The sequence below is a fragment of the Felis catus genome, chromosome F1 (assembly GCF_018350175.1).
Source record: "Felis catus isolate Fca126 chromosome F1, F.catus_Fca126_mat1.0, whole genome shotgun sequence".
In the NCBI taxonomy this organism is placed as follows: Eukaryota; Metazoa; Chordata; class Mammalia; order Carnivora; family Felidae; genus Felis; species Felis catus.
Window position 1 is genome coordinate 24,849,699 of NC_058384.1, and position 19,551 is coordinate 24,869,249.

General features: G+C 44.9%; 1 protein-coding gene across 3 annotated transcripts in view; it reads left to right on the top strand.

Moving 5' to 3' along the window:
* The window catches only part of NMNAT2 (nicotinamide nucleotide adenylyltransferase 2), a 164,420-nt gene extending 146,340 nt beyond the window's left edge, over window positions 1–18,080 (top strand). For all 3 annotated transcript variants that reach the window (XM_045049379.1, XM_045049380.1, XM_011290996.4), the window contains 3 exons: window positions 11,496–11,597; window positions 11,735–11,802; window positions 13,755–18,080. In XM_045049379.1, the coding sequence (XP_044905314.1) occupies window positions 11,496–11,597; window positions 11,735–11,802; window positions 13,755–13,857 (273 nt within the window). In that variant the 3' untranslated portion in view covers window positions 13,858–18,080. The remainder of the gene's footprint in view (window positions 1–11,495; window positions 11,598–11,734; window positions 11,803–13,754) is intronic.
* The last annotated feature ends 1,471 nt before the right edge of the window (window positions 18,081–19,551 follow it).

Below are 19,551 nucleotides of genomic sequence, written 5' to 3' on the forward strand. Positions count from 1 at the left end.
ACAGCAGAACCTCTTCTATTCTACAGGTATCTTTCCTATTTTCTCTCTTCCTCGGGATACCTGGCAAAATCTCTTCAGTGAGTTTAAAGCCACTGACTGCAAAACGTTGTTTTCTGCTCTGCAAATTAGAGAACCAGGTCCAGTAAAGGGTCTGGTCCTCTGCTAGAAGTGGGGTTGGGTTGGGCAGAGGGGGATGTAGGGAGGACAAAACTAGTTAATAGCTCAGTGGATTACTCCACTGGCCTTGTTTGAGGATGGTTGGATCTCAGGGTCTAGAAAAGGAAGGTCTTACTTTCAGGACAGGGTACAGGGTGAGTCATGCTTACTCTACTAGAAAGTTCTGTCATCTGGAGTTTGCCTGGAAGGACTCTATTTTAGGGTTTTCAGTTCCTAACCATGAGAATACCAGGTATGAGGTTTGTGAGACCTGCTTCTATCCCAGATTTCATTCCTTCATTCATTCCTTCATTCATTCAAGCCTTATCAGAACACGTTGTTCTTCATTGCCTGGTATCCCAAGTGATATTTGTTGACCACAGACCTCCGTTTAGTGATCATGAGCCCAAACCCCTGAATCTGCCCATGACTGGGAACAGGAGGTGGGGAGGAGAGCCAAGCTCCTTGGGAAGGTTATAGGCCCTGGTTCCACACCCAAGCCTCCCCTATCCTTCAGACGCCTCAGGATTCTGAAGGCAGGAGAGAAGCCACTAGTTCAGACAGGTCTGGGGAGAAAGGAGACTCTCCACCCTGCTGTAAAGAAAGCTCAAAGGGGTCTGTGGAACAGCTTTGCCCCCAGCCAGGCTGGGAAGAGGCTGATTTGATCTGTCCTGCAGCAGGACTACCAAGGTGTCCTCCAGCCGGGTCACAATTTCTATTCTCTTCTCCGCTGAATCCATCTAGTTCTTTCAATCGGGATTCCGGAACCAGTGCTCTCCACCCAGAAATCTAATCACACAGCTAAAGGAACAACCCCACCTCCTAACACATCCCTTGGGCATTTCCTATTAGGCACAAAGATCCATTAGCCCACAGTGAATTCTGACCTCTGACTAATGACACACCCTTCCCCTTACATTCCAGGGGAGAAGATTCCATACATATTCATCAAGTTTCTCTCCATGGAATACAAAAGAACTGCTTGTGCAGCCTGGCAGTTGGCTTTTTCATTCTTGGTTCCTGAGAGAATTCAAGATCCAGGCTCCTGGGCCAGCCTTGGGGATCAGCACTCATGTTCCATAGCCCCATAGCCCCATAGCCCCTGAGCCCATCCCATCCCTGAGTTTTTATTACAGAGCTCGTCTCCTCTTAGGGGACCTGATCTTTGCTGTGCCACACCCAGGCACCAGCACCAAAGCAGGTATCCAAGCATGGACCAGGATCTGTGGGAAGTCAAGGCCAAAGGATAGATGGTGACCAGGAAATTTGTGACCAGGAAATTATACTCACTCCCTTCCCCCAAATAAAAGGCTCTTATGCCCTTATGTCTAGGGCTCTTATGCTGTCAGCTTCTTTGTCCATCATATTATGATGGAAGGCAGTCTGGCAAATTAATTCCAATTTAAGCACTCTTTCCTTCAATCAATCTTGCAGTGAATACTTACTGAGTGCCCAGTACTAATATAAGTATGCTATTTGTCCTTAAGGCACTTGCAGTCTAAAAATATCTTTTTCATTATATCAGTTTTTTATATTACATAAAATAAAATTGTAAAAAGTTTAGAAGAGTTCCTGAACCTCGTAAGCACTCAATAAATGTTGGTTGTTATTCATCTATTGGTTTTAAAATATTCATTGGGTACCTACCAAGTGCCAGACATTGTTCTAGGGCCGAATGAGCAGAGAAAACAAAATAGACAAAGTTCCCCACTGTGTGCATTTTACTTTCTAGTGAGGGAGCTGCACATAAACACTTCGACTGTTTTTCATGGATTAGTGCAATCAACCCCTAACACACTCCTGTGAAGGGGAATCTCTATTCACATGTACAGGTGTGAATGCCAGGGCTCACATGGATTGTGACTTGTTGAAGACCACATAGCTGTTAAACAGCAGAGCCCAACTTCACACAAGTCATCAGATCCCTAATCCACAAAAGACAGACAATGAGAAGAATTATATATATATATATATATATATATATATATATATATATATGTGTGTGTGTGTGTGTGTGTGTGTGTACATATATATAAATATACATACATACATATATATGTGTGTGTGTGTGTGTGTGTGTGTGTATAATTCATGGCAGGCTGTAAGAGGGGAGCACCTGGGCTGGGCTTTGAATGAGGGGCAGGATTGTGTTAAGTGGGTGGAAAGAGAAAGGGCTTTTTGGTTTGAGAGTAGGCTATAAAAGATCTAATGGTGGGAACAAGAGCTTCTGGGGAGATGGTTCTGGCTGGTTGAAATAGAAGGTTTATCTTGGTCTTTATTTGAGAAAGCTTTTTGACTTTTCAGCAAATAGACAAAATCATTAAGTTCAATGATTAAATGTATTAGCTGCTTTTGAATGTTATTTGCATTTTAAATGAGCAACATTTGGGGCGCCTGGGTGGCTCAGTCGGTTAAGCGTCCGACTTCGGCTCAGGTCATGATCTCACAGTTCGTGGTTCGAGCCCCGTGTCGGGCTCTGTGCTGACAACTCAGAGCCTGGTGCCTGCTTCAGATTCTGTGTCTCCCTCACTCTCTGCCCCTCCCCTGCTCATGCTCTTTCTCTGTCTCAAAAATAAATAAAAACATTAAAAAAAATTTTTTTTAATGAGCAATGGTTACTAATTGACCCAAAGGAATGAAAATCTAAAGGTGGAACAGTAGGCACCAGAAGTAGGTTGATGAGGAAATTGTTTTTTCTTTTTCTTTCTTTTTGTACTTCTTGAAACCCAGCATTCTAGCCTCTGATTGGCTATACCCTACATTTTTCCAGCCAACGAGTCATGGGCCAACTGCTTCCTACATTCACCAGCTATGGGAAAACAACCAAGGAAAATAAACAGAGGAAGAGCCTGGGGCACTAGCCACTCCAGAAGAAATCCCAGGGCTCCAGGACTAATAGAGCAAAGACAAACATTTGGTCTTTCAGGCTCAGATGGTTTTTATCAGACAGTCCAGCTCCAGCCAGGAAGCCCGATGGACACTTCCACCCCGGGGAATTAGGCCCCCACACTGATAAAAACCGATGCCGAATTTACAGGCTCGGGGTAGGAGGCTTAGCTCCTACCATGGGAGATTCTGGTTCTCATGTGAAAGATAATGTTGGTTTGGAGTTCAAGCTTTTGACTTGAGTCTGGAATCTCTTGCCTTCCCACACCCCCAGTCAAATTGGAAATGGGGATGGGGATAATTTCCTCTGGGAAACCCCTCTGAAGGATCATTCATTTGCCCTTAAGAGAACCATTGTGGAAATGCCTTCCCACTTTCTCAACTCAGATCATACTAACCTCTGCCCTGATTTCCCTCCAGAGAGGAAGAGAGGCCAGAACAAGGGTGGAGGATTCTTATTTATTTATTTATTTATTTATTTATTTATTTATTTTAATTTACATACAAATTAGTTAGCATATAGTGCAACAACGATTTCAGGAGTAGATTCCTTACTGTCCCTTACCCATTTAACCCATCGCCCCTCCCACCACCCCTCCAGTAACCCTCAGTTTGTTCTCCATATTTATGAGTCTCTTCTGTTTTGTCCCTCTCCTTGTTTTTATATTATTTTTGTTTCTCTTCCCTTATGTCCATCTGTTTTGTCTCTTAAAGTCCTCATCTGAGTGAAGTCATATGATTTTTGTCTTTCTCTAATTTCACTTAGCATAATATCTTCCAGTTCCATCCACGTAGTTTCAAATGGCAAGATTTCATTCTTTTTGATTCCTGAGTAATACTCCATTGTATATATATACCACATCTTCTTTATCCATTCATCCATCAGTGGACATTTGGGCTCTTTCCATACTTTGGCTACTGTTGATAGTGCTGCTATAAACATGGGGGTGCATGTGTCCTTTCGAAACAGCACACCTGTATTCCTTGGATAAATGCCTGGTAGTGCAATTGCTGGATTGTAGGATAGTTCTATTTTTAGATTTTTGAGGAACCTCCATACTGTTTTCCAGAGTGGCTGCACCAGCTTGCATTCCCAAAGGGTGGAGGATTCTTTACTGAAATGGGTGGGGCATATTTCAGAAGCTCCTAACCCACCATGTGGCTTCTGCTGGACATCTTTCCTTGCATCTTTTGCAACCCAGTTGGAAGTATACAAAATTCTATACTCCAGAGGGCATTGTAGAGTAATGAATTGAGAATGGCCCATGATAAACTTGGAGGAAAAATAAGAAAATATATTTTCAAACCAAAAAAGGTTCAAGTTGCTAAAATGCAAGTCTTAGAAAATGGATCTAGAAGAGGTTTAATGTGGCAGAAAGAGCCTTTAAAGCAGACCAGAGTGGGTTCAAATCCATGAGTGTCCCATGTTCATCCCTGAACATCCTCATCTGAAGAAGAAACACAAGTGGGCCCAAGTCACCTATGTGCTGTACCTACAGAAGAGAGCACTGTTTGGGGGAGATGGTCAGGATTCTGAACCCTGATTTCAGAATGATACTATAGAGGATCTAACCAGGTAGGCTTGCCTGGGTAAATCAATGTACATTGGATCCTATTGTCAATGGAAGTTAAACCTTCTGTTTAAAACACTCCAATGGCTTCTGTTTGCAATTGGAATGAAATCCCATCTTTGATCTCTGGTCCTTGTCTGCTTTTCCTACTTCTCTGTGCCTCAGTTGTACCTGTTTGTTTTATTTTTGAATAGTTTTTCCCAGCTCAGGGCTGCAGGCTGTGTGCTAACTGGGAGTGCTCCTGCCCCAGGTATCTCTAAGTCTGGCCCCTTCTTGTCATTTTGGTTTCAGCTTGAAGATCATTTTTGTTTTACATTCAATATTGTACTTAATTCCACCTCATGTTTTCTTATTTACATTTTTGTTTATGGTCTCTCTCTACTGGAAGGTAAGGTGTGTGAGTACACTATACGTGCCTGTCTTATTTGGCAACACCAGGATAGTGCCCCGTTCACCATATACACACTTTGTTGAATGAAAGAATGAAAGGGCACCTGAGTACGGGTTGATTGGAGGAGGTTAGCCCATAAGATAGTTTAAGTTCACCATGAGATATGGCCCAAACTTTTACCAGTTACCCATTAGACATTAACCACTAGAAGATATTAGCCACTCAATAGTAACCTGCCCTTGTCCTTCATAGCAAGGGATACAGTTGAAATAATTAATCCTCTGTTTAATGCCTCCTGCTAGATAGTGATTGATCCAGGAGATGAAGCCTTATCTGTCTTATTCAACACTCTGTCCTTGGTGCCCAGGAAAGTACTTGGCTAAGAACACAGGGCACCCCCAACTCGAAGCATTCCCCAAATCCAACAATGCAGATCGTGAAATTCAGTCTCCTGGAGAAGTTCACATCCCTTCTAGGAGATCAGCCGCCTGGGTCCTCATGAGTGTTCTCTTTCCCAAGGCCAAGTTGCTTCCTGCCTCAACATGTCTCATATCCTTCCTTCAGATTCCCCACATTTGGGGAAGCAGAGTCTGCCTCCTCCCACTTCCTCTCTCCATCCCCACCCATGCTTCTCCTGGGGAACCTTTGACCAGAGGATGAAAAGATATAATCAAAAAGCTGTGCCCAAGAGCAGGAAGTTGAAACAGGATGAATGTCACAGACCCCCACCTCAGACATGACAGACCAGAGCTACACTGAGAGGGCCACTCTATGCCGGGGGTAGGGGAGATTGTACCCTGATCCTGCTAACTGTGCTGTGGCAGTATGGGATCACATTGGTCACCATCGGGAAAGGGACTTGCCAACCAAGACAGCTCTGCTACCCTGGCTACTCACCCACATCCCCACCCCCAAGGCAAGACCTGCAGAGAATTCTTCATGAACACACAGGAGACTTGGCCACATCCTGCTGGAATAACAGCTCCATTCCAGGGGCCTGAGCACACTCCTGCAGGCTTCTTGGGCAGGGAGAACCTGAGCAAACTTCTGTTTCCTGGGGTCAGATGTCAGCCCCAACCACCCCCACTCCCTAGGGCACAGGTGACCTCCTCATTTTTGCTGGAATCCTCAGAGGTGCTTGTCTCATGAATATCTCATTTTGGCCTCCTCCCAAACCAGGCCAGAGAACTAGCAGTTTAGGCAACTGCTCATGTGATTTACAGCAACAATTTCCCAAAGGTTGGTGCACATCAGAAGGATTAGGGAGCTTTGTGAAGAGAGGGGCTACAGCCCATCCTAGACATGTTATGTCAAAATCCCTGGGGTAAGAGCTGGGGCATCTGCTTTTGTCGTGAGTTTTAAAGCTCCCCTAGGTGATTCTACTGACCAACCAGATCAAGTCTAGGAGTCTGCAAAAGTAAGCTCACCCTTACTTATCATAGGATGTGAGAGTCTATCTTTCACATAACTTCTTTGGGGCTCCAGAACTCCCATTAAGTAGCATGGGCTCCTTGCCGGATCCCGAGACAGGGAGACCTTATCAGTTAATGCCTCAGAGATGGCTGCCAGACAAGACTCTGCAGGAATCTACTTATTCAACAGCATTTATTAAGCATGTTTGAGGTGCCAGGTTCTTTTCCCTTGGGACAGCAATGACTAAAACACACAAAATTCCCTGCCCTCATGGAGGCTACCTTTATAGGAGAGAAAGAGACAAAAATAAGGTTAAACAACAACAACTGTGTGTGTGTGTGTGTGTGTGTGTGTGTGTGTGTGTGTGTGTATGATGTTAGATGGACACAGGCTAAGGAGGGGTGTGAAACCTAGGAAGGTGTAGGGACTGTGAAGGTGTGGGTTGCATGTGGGTCTGTGTACATAGCATGGTCTTGAAATGGTGTGGTCTCATTGAGAAGGTGATATTTAAGTGAAGAGTTTTGAGTCAAGGAGCAGCATGATCTATTTTAATACTTTTAGTCTGGCTGTTGGGAATAGACTGAAAAAGGCAAGAGAAAAACAAGGAGACCTGAGCAATCCAGGTGAGAGGCTATGGGGATGAATTAGTTTTCTGTTGCTGCAGGTTGGTGGCTTAAAACCACACACGTTGATGTTCTTACCCTTCTGGAAGCCAGAGGTTTGAAGAGGTTTCACTGAGCCAAACCCAAGTTGTTGGTAAGGTCACATTCCCTCCAGAAGCTCCAGGGGAGAATCTGTCCTTGCCTTCTCTGGCTTCTTGAGCTGCATTGGTTGTCTTCCTTGGCTCATGACCCCTTCTTTCCATCCTCAAGACCAACAGTGGAAAATCTTCAAATCTTCTGCTCTCTCTTTGCATCGTCTCTCTTCTGTGTTAAATTTCCCTCTGCCTCCCTCTTGTAAGGACACTTGTTATTGCCATTAGACAGCTCACCTAGGTTATGTACGATAATTTCAAGATCCTTAGCTTAATCACATTTGCATATATGTTGCTTTATAAGATAAAATGCACAGCTTCCAGAGATTAGGACCTGGTTATCTTTGGGGGCCATTATTTAACCTACCAAAGGAGGCTTGGACCAGGATATACTTGATGGAAATGGTGAAAAATAAGCAGATTCTTGGATTTGTTTTGAAGATGGAATTGATTTGGTTACCTTTAAAAAAAAAGGTTTTTTTAACATTTATTTATTTTTGAGAGACAGAGAGAGACAGAGCATGAGCAAGGAGGGGGCAGAGAGAAAGGGAGACACAGAATAGGAGGCTCCAGTCTCTGAGCTGTCAGCACAGAGCCCGATGCAGGGCTTGAACTCATGGACCACGAGATCATGACCTGAGCCAAAGTCAGACGCTCAACTGACTGAGCCACCTGATTTTATTACCTTTTAGATGGAATGTGGGATGTGAGAGAAAGACAGCCATCAAGGAAAATGCCAAGGCTTTGGCTTGAGCAGTTGGGAGAAGAGAGTTTCTATTTCCTGAAATGAAAAAAATATAGGAAATGCATTTTGGGGGATATGAAGATTGATTGACTGATTGATGTCAGAGGGTTCAGGGGCCTGTGGACATTTTAGATTTGAGATGCCCCATCTAAATAGTCATATTGAAAGAGCTGCTGGATATATGAGTTTGAAGGTCAGGAGAGAAGTCTGTGCTGGAGGTATTAATATGGGAGCCTTCAGTCTTTAAAGCTGTGAAACTGAGTGAAATCATTAAGAGTGTAAGTATAGATAGGAAGAAAGAGAGAGAGAAAGGTCCAAGGACTGAGGCCTGGGGGGACTCCAATGGGTCAAGGTACGTGATATGAGAAAGAACCAGCACAGGGAGACCCAAAATTGCAGCTGCTGAGGTAGGAGGCAACTGGCAGAGGGTGGTCTCCTTGTCTCCTGGTCTCCTGGAGAGAGAGAGGCCAGGTGAAGACGGGAGGCAGGGATTGGGGGTGGCATGGGAAGGACAGCCAAGTCCCTGCACAAGATGGATACCTATGGGACTGAGGGTACACTTCACCAACTCTAGTGTGTGACACCTCTCCCACCCCCAAATGCACACCCACACAAACATGCTCTAGACCCAGTGCCCTAGGGTCTGGCCAAAGTTGCAGAAAAGCTCTGCAGTCTCTGACCCAAACCTCTGCAGATATGAGGCTTGGATGTAGTTAAGCTGTGTCTTGTCCTGTAGACCCTGTCTCCCTTGCCCCGTCTGGGATCCCCAGGGGGCAGGCCTGCCACCTGTTTCTGGAAAAAATATATCTCAAGCAGCAAGGTCTCCATCTGCCTGCCACCCACTGAGCCACCTGGCACTGTTACTGATTGAGTGCTCAGATCATTAGTTCCTGAGTGGGAAGCAGCAGCTGCACTAATGTCACCCATTGGGTGATCCCCCGTGAGGCCTGACTCCACTCCGAACGAAAGTTTTCATGCTTTCAATGAGAATGCTCACTTCAAACAGCCCCATTATTTCATGCATCATATATGGAACACTACCAGGTTCTCAGAATCAAATTGAAGGTATTACACCATGTATCTTGAAGCAACTACATAGCCAGGCAGTTGAGGAAGGTCCATGTACACTAACTTGGATGGATTCCCCTCTTCCCCTCTTCCCCTCCCCCACCTCCCTTCCCCTCTCTCTTTCCCCTCCTGTCCTCTCCTCTTCTCCCTTCTCTTTTCTCTGTCTCTACACTACCACTTCCCCGGAGTTTTTTGTTTTTTTAATTTTTTTGTTTAACATTTATTTATTTTTGAGACAGAGAGAGAGCATGAACGGGGGAGGGGCGGAGAGAGAGAGGAAGACACAGAATCGGAAGCAGGCTCCAGGTTCTGAGCCATCAGCCCAGAGCCCGACGCGGGGCTCGAACCCGCGGGGCTCGAACCCGCGGGGCTCGAACCCACGGACCGCAAGATCGTGACCTGAGCCGAAGTTGGACGCTTAACCGACTGAGCCACCCAGGCACCCCTCCCTGGAGTTTTAAGCAAAACTTAGACCACCAGTCCTCAAGCTGGTTGCGTATTGGAATCACCTGAGAAGTTAAAAAAAAAACCTGTTGATGCCTGGGTCCCATTCCCAGAGATCCTGACTTAACTGATCTTGGGTGTGAGCTGGGCTTCAACAATGTTAAAAGCTCTTCAGGTAATTCAAATTTGCAGCCAAATTTGAGAGCCAGTGCCTTGGGTTACCTACCAAGTAGTTGGGTCTACCTCCAACTCCTTGCCCGGCCTCTCCCTAACATTCTGGTTTATAGGACAAACGTGTGGTGCCAGTTCGCCCAATCTGAACACTACCGGGAGATGCAGCATGCTGTGTAAGGCTGTGTTATCTTCCAAATGGCCCGACCCAATGGGGGCTCTGATGCTGTATACGTAGCTTCCAAGTTCTCTCCACAGTCTCCCTCCCAGGGTACCTTCCACCAGCTTTTTGTCTCAGCAACATCAGAGTTCCAGCCTCGACTATAGCTCCAGGTGTAAGCAATGGAGAAGTAGGGTAAAGGTGGATGGAAATACCCAAGGACACGTGTGCACGTGCACGGGCGTGCACGTGCATACGCAACCATAATCGATAAATTAGACTTAGAAGTGGAATTCTGCTTATACAGAAATTGTCTGATAGAGAAGTGGCCATAGTGCTCCATTATGTCTGTTTTTGTGGCACTTATTAGGAGGAAGACCCGGGTCCCTTGCCACCAGAGCAGGTCTTACTCAATGAGCTGCACTGCTTAAAAGCAACCTGTCTCCCCCTCCCTTCTTTCCCCGTCTGGGATCCTTAACTGGCAAGATCTAAACAGTAATATGCCTGGGCTAGGCCCAAGTCTATTAAATGCCGTAACTTTCAGGCTTTTTGAAAATAAAAATTTGCATGAGTTTCCAGAAAGCAACTTGGTAATATGTCTCAAGAGCTTGAAATATGTTTGTGAGATATGTTCATCTATATCATGCATCATAAATATGTTCATATATATCAGTTTTTATGCTTTAATCTAATTATTTTACTTCTTATCCTAAGACAATTAAGAAGGGGAGAAAGATTTATATATAAAGATCTTCAACAAAGTGTTATGTATACTTATAAAAAATCAGAAGTAACTGTACACATTTTATAATACCAGATTGGTTTAATGTCATGTATAGTATAGTGCACATAATGAAGTATACAGACTGTTCAAACTTAATGTTTTCAAATAATTTTTAACAATGTGAAAAATGCTCACAATATAATGTTAAATGAAAAGTATAGGAAAATGATTTATTTTTTCAATTTAATCCAGTTGTAGATATATACACTTACTTGTAAAGAAGGAAACACTGGACAGAAATACACTATGTTAAAAGTAGTTATCTGGATTGTGTGATTGTGGCTGATTTTTACCCCCTGAATTTCCCAAGCTTATACTGTGTCTGTAACCAGAAAAAAACATTTTTTTTTAATGAAAAGGTTTCATTTCTCATTATGGCAGCAAGCATTTATCAGAGGCTGATCTCTCAGAAGTGACCCCATAATAATCTTCCTATCACTGCCTGTGGGCACACAGGCATTCCAAGCCCTTCCGTGCTCTTCACCACCCTTAAGCCCCCAGCAGCTTTGACATGGGTGAGCGAGGGAGCATTCCATCCTTCTGAGTAGTCTGGCTGGGAGCTGGGGTGCACTTGCTGGGCAGCAGGACCTGTGGCCTGTGAGGGTGTCTACCACGTACAGACTATGTGTCCTTCCTATTACTCTTCAGTATAATGAACCCAGCAGGAGCCTCAGGAATTGGAGAGGTCTTGCCCAGACATGCAGGAGTGCATTTATTCATTCAGTCTGGAGGTATTTATTTAGCATCTTCTGTGTGCCAGGTGAAGTTCCCACTCGTCCCACGAACACCGTTACAGGTTGTTACTTGAAGCAGCTGACTCGTAGAGTTGAGAAGGCAAGCTGAAGACTAAAGCTTGCGGTTCCACATGGAAGATCATTCCACCTGCTAAGGAGTTCCTTAGTAGGCGCTGGAGTCGTGGTCTCATCAAAGGATGCTTTCTCTGTTTTTTCAGATGGAGGTGATTGTGGGGGACTTTGGGATTGTGGTGGTGCCCCGGGACGCAGCTGACACAGACCGGATCATGAATCACTCCTCAATACTCCGCAAATACAAAGTGAGTCCTTCATCTCCTGGCTGCTATAGCTCTGTGGCGTGTTCCTTCTCTGAGAGGCCTGGGGGCTGGAGGAATGAGGGCACCCACGGAGTGTAGTGTGAGGGACTGGCAACCCGCTTTCTCTGCTCTATCCCCAGAACAACATCATGGTGGTGAAGGATGACATCAACCATCCTATGTCTGTTGTCAGCTCAACCAAGAGCAGGTACGCTTGGCAAACAGCCAGAGGGAACTTGGTCAAATGGGCTCACAAGTTTTATACAACTTTCCTCAGTTCAAGCTGACCCTTACATTTGCTGACACCCTGCTGCCTGGTATTCAGCCTTCTTTGGGGACTTCATGTATTTGTCCCCAGTCATTTACTTAAAAAACATTTTTTTAACATTTATTCGTTTTTGAGAGGCACAGAGAGAGAGACAGAGTGCAAGATGGAGAAGGGCAGAGAGAGAGAGAGAGGGAGACACAAAATCCGAAGCAGGCTCCAGGCTCTGAGCTGTCAGCAAAGAGAGGGAACCGGGGCTCAAACTCATGAACCTTGAGATCATGACCTGAGCTGAAGTCGGATGCTTAACGGACTGAGCCACCCAGGTGCCCCTCCCTCCAGTCATTTACTTTTAAAGGGGAGCAGGTCCTTGACTAGTTTTAGCTGGTTTGTGGGGGGAAGGGGATGTTTTTAATTTGAGACTCTTTAGTGTGAGGTAGTTATGAAGTACTGTATTAATAAGAGTATAGGCTAAGCTGCTATAACAAAAAGAGCCAAAATAGTCACAGTTTAAGAAAATGTCTATTTCCCTCTTACTGAAGTCAAAAGAAACTGACCTCTGACCTCTTCGATGTGAAGCCCCTATCTGTGGGTCCACAGCTGCTGCCATGACTGCTGGAAAGAGCAGGAACTTGGTCTTTAAAAAGGTGACTCAGAGTTGTGCAGATCACTTTCCCCTGCATCCCACTGGCTCAGCCTCAGTCACACGGCTATACCTCCCTTCAAGGGAACCAGGGAAAGAGACAGTATGTGCTCATGTGTAAATAGTTAAAGAGTAGCATCAAATTGAGAGGTGAGAGCTGAAACCCAATGGCAATGGCCAATAAGGGGAGAGGAGAAGGATTTGGCTCCAAACATGGCTGCACAATAAAATTACCCCTCACACTTACAGAAGCACACAAATTCCTGTGTCCCATTCAATCCCACTGAATCGCAATTTATGGTGGATGGGCCTAGGAATTTGCTTCCTGGGTGATTCTGATCAAGTTGGGGTTAGCATTTGGAAACCACAGATACAGACCACTTTTTCAAGAAGTTCCCTGTGAACTGTTCAGGGAGCCACTTAGGGACCTAGCCTGCTTGCAAGATCAGGACAGTATATGCATTGAAAAGGCAACGAGCCAGCCTCTGAAGAGGTCTCACAGGGCAGGGCTCAGATGCCTTTTAGAATCTCGATATCTGGAGGAGTGTGTGCATTTTTTACAAATAGCTCCTTGGGGCCTGACATTCCCAAGACCATCATATGAGTAGAGAATGGAAGCAGCCAGACCAAGTCTGGAGCACAGCTGTGAAGAAACCAAAGTGTATCACCAGAACGCTTTCGTACCTGGTACTGCCTTCCTCCACAGCCTCCAGGGCTTGTGAGAAGGGGCTCAGAAGAGGTCATCTTCTTCTTCTCTGTCAGGGCTCCAGTAGGAAGGAAAGGTGTGGTCAATCAGGAGATTCATTTTCATGAATGCAGAGAAACACAAAGGAGTGAAATAAGAATAGCTAACACACTGAAATACCTACTGTGTGTTTGGACTATTCTAAAGGCTTTGCATAACGATGCATTCAATCCTTTTATTTTTTTCAAAACCTTTTAATAACTGAAGGAGATAGGCCCAAACATTACCCTCATTTTACAGGGGAGAAAACTGAAGGACAGGCTTAATTAACTTGCTTCAGGCCCCTCAGTTAGGAAATGGCAGAGCCAGGGTGAAATGGAGTCACCCGGGTGTGGGAGGGATCCTGGGACAAGCAAGCTCTCCCCCCCATAGGGAAGCCATTTATGGAGCCCAGCAGAGGCAGACACCGGGATGTGGGGTAAACCCTTCCTCTGATGGAGAAGGGGCAGGCCAGTCCTCCTGCCTTGCAGGGAGGGTGTCCTCTGATGACCGTCTCTTCTCATCCAGGCTGGCCCTGCAGCACGGGGACGGCCATGTCGTGGATTACCTGTCCCAGCCGGTCATCGACTACATTCTCAAGAGCCAGCTGTACATCAATGCCTCGGGCTAGCAGCCACACAGCGCTGGGCTCCACTCTCCCCTCGTCCTCCGCCAACACACTGGCCCCTCCAGTCTCTGTCAGCCCCTCGTTTTCCTCTCTGTTGCTCCGTCTCCTCATCCTGACTGTTCTCCCCACTTGCTGACTCAACCCTCCACGGTGTGGGGGCCTGCAGAGAACCACGGCACACCCTATTCAGCAGTCATCTTTGGACCCACTTTCCTCTAGTCTCCGGGTCGGGGGTGGGTGAGGGAATAGGGTGGGAGTTGGGGGGAGTGCAGTCCTTAGAGATGTGCTGGTATCTGTCTCCCAGCATGCTCTAGAGAGCGGCTCCGGGGCCCGTCCTCCCAGCATGCTCTGGGGAGGCGGCTCTGGCTCTCGCCTTCCCAGCATGCCCTTTACCATGAAGGGCTATTTTTCTTTCTTTTCTTTTTTTCTTTCTGCTCTTGTTTTTTGGTGTGGTTTTTTGTTTGTTTGTTTGTTTGTTTGTTTGTTTTGGTTTGGTTTTTGGTTTTTGAGGGTTTTTTTTGGTTTTGTTTTGTTGTTCACTCCTCATAGAATTTGGATGAAATCCGTTTGCGTGGTTCTTTATGTTTGTAGTCTCAATGCATTCCTGTGGGGTTAACCTCCCTTTTGATCGGACACTGTAACCAGCCTCAGCACTCAGTATGTGGGTGAGGGCCACACCCAGTAAAGAAGGTCAGGCTGCCTCCACTTTCCCAACACTCCCTCCCCCACTCACCCACTCACACCCTCCACACCCATGCACCCACACACAGCAACAGTCTAGGGTCAGGACTGAGGCTTCCAGGTTCTGAAACCTGGGAGGCATATCTGGTAATAGTAGGGTTTCTCAGAAGAGTTTGAGTCTGTTTCCTTTGTTTTAGAAGATAATTTTCCTGATGCTCTGGGCCTGTGATCACACGGAGCCAGTCTATCGTCATATCCTGGTGGCATTTGTACAGTTTCTCCTTTGGACTGTGACTGATGGCACAGTGGGTTCCCTGCCAGCCCAGCATTTCCAAGGAAGCTTCAGGTCACCACCTAAGCCCTTGGAGGTCATAGCTAGCTACATCCCTGCCTCCAAAAAGAATCACATATTCAAAGCCAAATCCTACCAACGCAGTCATTTCTGAAATAAAACATGCTAGGAATTCACTCAACCCTAGAGATCTTTGCTAATTGGAATTATTTTTTGCTGTTTGGCTGGGAGATGTTTTTGTCGTGCTAGAAGTCCAGGATGGCCAAGGAGAGAGCAACTTGTTGCCCTGATGGAATTGATGGCTCTCACCTACTCTCGCTGTGCTGACATAGCTGGTGCCTGAGGTCAGTTTCTTCTGGAGACACACTACTTCGGCCTTGTTTCTTGAGCTACTCATATCTCCTGCAGAGCCCAGAAACCACACTCATCGCCTGAGGAGACGTGTCTGGCAGGGGAATGGGTTCACAGAACAGAGGTCATGGCGGGGAGGGCATCAAGAGCCACTAAATTGTTTCATTCTTTTTCTAACTTCTTACCTTGTCTGCTGCTCCTGGAAACAGTTCTGACAGACTGTTCTAGTTGTTCAGGTCTCATTCAGGCCCTGTTTCGAGAGCCAAAAGAAAATTATTCTCTTATGCTCTGTGTCTCTCATCTAGTCTCTGGCTCTGGGGTTTCTGGTTGTCTTCATGGAATGGGTCTCCAAGGAGCTGGATAATTTTATCAAAATCTAGTGCCAGTTATGGTCCGGGAGGGATGGGGGGAGATCTGACATCAGGGACACCATTCTTCAGCACACATTTCACATCTGTGACATTCTTCAATGGCCTCCAGGAAAAGGAACAGGATTCAACAGAAGAGCATGTTACAGCATCATCTAGGAGGGTGTTATTCCTCTTGGATTATGAAAATAATCTCCAGAGGAGGGAATGAAGATTCTAATCCTGGGTTTCGGTGTTTGGTTAAGGCTCATGAAATCATAAATGGAAAAAAAACCCCCACAACTTCAGAGATTAGTTAATTCAACATTCTCCTTTAAAAGATGAGGGAGCAGAGATCCACTGGATTAAAAGGCTGGCCCAAGGTTACACAGCAAGTGTAGAGCCTGGCAAAAGGATATTGTTTCCCTGACCCTTAGGTCATCCCACCCCGTTCTCTCTGTCCCTCTAGTTCCCCCATGATATTGACCAGGTAGCATGTGGTTTCTACACTTTTCAGCCTTTAGCTGGCATCTTTCTTTTAAATTATGTCTCACCCAGGTGCTCCTATATAGGGCATTGTATATGGCAGTCCTGAGGGAAGGGAGGAAGGCCATAGCTAGGTTTCCCTTAGAAATCAAGAGATCTCAACAACTTAGAGGAAATCCCAAAAAGTGACCCACTGAATCCAAGAAAGGATTGCTTTATGGAAGGCTAAGAAAGACCTGGAATGTTCAAGATGACACTAGACAGAGAGACACAGAAGAGGCTTTTTCTGGGCAAAATGGTCCTAATCCAGGAAAAGAAAACAGGGAACTGAATTCCCTAGGGCAACATGGCATTTTTAAGGATGTGGAGTTTCTCTATGGTTAGAGTTTATTATGAGGATCTACATAAGCACATCTGAGAAAACCCAGACGTCATTTGTCTCTTTGGTGCACCCTGTTACTCTGCTGGGCTCTGTGATCAAGTCCCATTTGGTCCGCAGCCCATGATAGGGAACTGGGCTGGCTGTGTATACTCTGTGTGGGGATAGGCAGGGAAACAACAGGGGCAATAAAGATGTCTGGAATGAAATGGGGCAGATCTTATCTTGGTGGATCACAGGGATTATATTAAAATAGCTTTTCTTTAATATAAGGAAATGTGAATTTCCTTTTGGGTAGAATTGTCCATTCTCCAACCTGCCCCATTCTTCATTTGCTAGGGGGAGGTCAGAGCCCCTATCTCAGTCCAGGGCAGGACATTGTGCCTGTGATGCTGCAAAGGCTGGCACTAGAATGCCTCAGAGTTTGAAGTAGTGCCCCAGGTGCCACAAGGATGACCTCTAGGCCCTGACTTCCCCCTCTGGGGTCCCACTTCTTCCTACAAAGGCCAACTCAAGGCTGGCATGGCTCAGAGATTTTGAGAAACGCGTGGGGTACAATGATCATGTTAACAGAGAGGTCAGGAGCCTCATTTCCTGCCTATCGATGAAAAACATCCCTCTTGCTCTTCTGAAAGTGGCTGAACAGGCAAGAGGGAAACCCTTTGTGCCAGTGACTCTCACCTCAAGGAGTGGCCCTCTGGGGGGTTCTGTGCTGCTACCTGGTACCTCATTCGCCACCCCCAACCCCAGGCAGTCTCTGGGGCCTTCTTGCTTTCATTTTCCTTGAATGTACATAAGAACAGGGGAGGAAAGTCTCTTACTGAAGTGCCTGAAACCCAGAGCTAGAGCTTCTAGAGACGCTATCTATTCTTCCATCTCCACTTGGCCAACTTTCCCCAGCGTTCTCTGGTCTCATGCTTCAGCTTCTCAGAAAGAAGAACTTGCTGTTCTAATTAAGTAGAAAGTGAGACTCAATAATCAAACTGCAGCAAAAGGCAGAGGATTACGAGGAGACATGACTTGTATTTTAACAGCCCAAACCTACTCTCCCCAACTGATAGAAACACACACTTCAGGGGACTAAGAGAGAGAAGCATGTTATTATATTCCATTCATCAAAAGAGTAATGCAAAAATAAATCCATAGAATATGAAAAGCTCAGGATCTCTCCCAAGGCTACTGCAGGAAGGCTGACAGGTGAGATGGGGAGGATGGAAACAGGGACTGATTTTGTAGCTCTTCCAATTAGGATACCCGAGGAATAGCACTGTGGTCCGATTCATCCAGTCTGCACCTTCCTATAGCTGCCCAGTGAACTGAATTCTTCATGTGGTTTCTTTGTCGTGTAAGTTTGGGGTGTCCTATCAGCTTGTTCCAGTTACTTAGGAATGAGTTACACTCTTTCCCTTCAGTCTAGCCCAGGGCCAGAACTCAGTTTGATCCAAACGGTCTCAAGGATTGGCGCGGGGAGGGGGAAGCTTTTTTTCTGAATCACTTTTGGTCACTGAGTCTGCCGTTTTGAGAGTAAGATTTGCTTTATGAAAATCAATTCATTAATAAAAACTACATTAAAGTTGCGACACCATTTCACAGTGAAATATTTTGAGTAAAATTTTGTTGCTAGAATAGTCACGGACAAAAGTTTTATCAGCGAAATGTTTCAATTACGTTAATAAATAAGACAACGATATTCGTATTGTGTCTTTGTCCAGAATCTTCTCTGTAAGCTGCAGAATTAATCACTTTTTTGTCATAGTCTTACTTGACAGGAGCCAGCAGTTGCAAAAATGTTCTTAGAGCAGAGATTTTCTGCCCGGTTTAGCTGATGTCACATGTGTAATATGAAAGAATATACAGCCATACCCAAGGATCATAAGCAGGGAAGGATAATTAGCAAAGTTGTGAATTATGTCTAAGAGTTTTCAATTAAAAAAAAAAATCAGATCTTAGAACCTACCTAATCTGCATTGTCTCATCTTGGTTAGCTTTGGCTCCCTAATGAAATTAGCTCTTTATAAAACAAAAATGTATTTGTAAAAACTCAGTTCAAATAACTCACTTTTGGTATAAGAGATCTTAAGACAAATCATTAAACTCTCAATTTGGGCAATGTAAACAAGCAAAAAAATGAATAATTTGTTAATTGTTCAGTTCTGCTCTATTAGTCCTTATTTCACGTGTAGCTGTAACACATATTGTGTGTTGATATAGATCTAAATGGTGATTGTCATTAGCTAGTATCAGTCGTGATTCAGAAGATAAGATAGCAATTCCCCTTTAGGACCCTCATTTAGGGCTTAGCCACTTGTTTGTCAGATTAGTTGTGATTTTTTAAAAAAATCATTTTGGTTTTTACTATGTGTTTTGTTGTTACTGTTTACGATTGGGAATAGTTAGCTTTTGTGTGTATCCATCTGGGTTTGGTGGCACATCATAATGATGCTTGATATGCCTTGTAAATTGATTACTTGTGTTTACATTTGTTATTTTGGCCACAAACCGAAACCATTTTTTTCTGTGTCCTGAGAGTATGTAATGTTGAAAGCTTTGTTTAAAATTGGGCATAAACATTGGTTTAATTTGCTAACTTACATGAACTTATAAAAAAAATATGCACTCACTATGAACTAACATACATGTACCTACACATTTCTTCTCTTATGACCCATAAGTAAGCTTCAGAGCTTAGAATTTCTTAGGAAGTTCCATGTAGTCCATAGTGTAGTCCAAGCAAAAAAAAAAAAAAAAAAAAAAAATTTAATGTCTACTTTCCAGGTGGGAAAATTGGACCATAGTGAGAATCCACGACATTTCCATGACCATGTAAAAACATTAAAAGAAGACCTAATAAACATATTCCTGGTCCTTGAGCCTCACTCCAAACAATGGACATTACTGAGTATCTTCTTACCCCTTTTTTCTGGCCTCCCAAGAGTGCTGACAAGAAACCACATCCTGGGATAAGATCAGAAATACATCTGCTAAGAAGCTATAGTCTATGGGCAGCTCCATTCCTACCCACATCTCCAAACAGAAATCCCTGTGAGTCAAAGTAGATGATGATGTGTGTAATAGTCTACCAGCAGCGCAGTTAATCAGAAAACTCTCAGGGGAGAAGTACAAGAGGGTTTTCAGTACCAATTAGAAATACTGATCAGAAC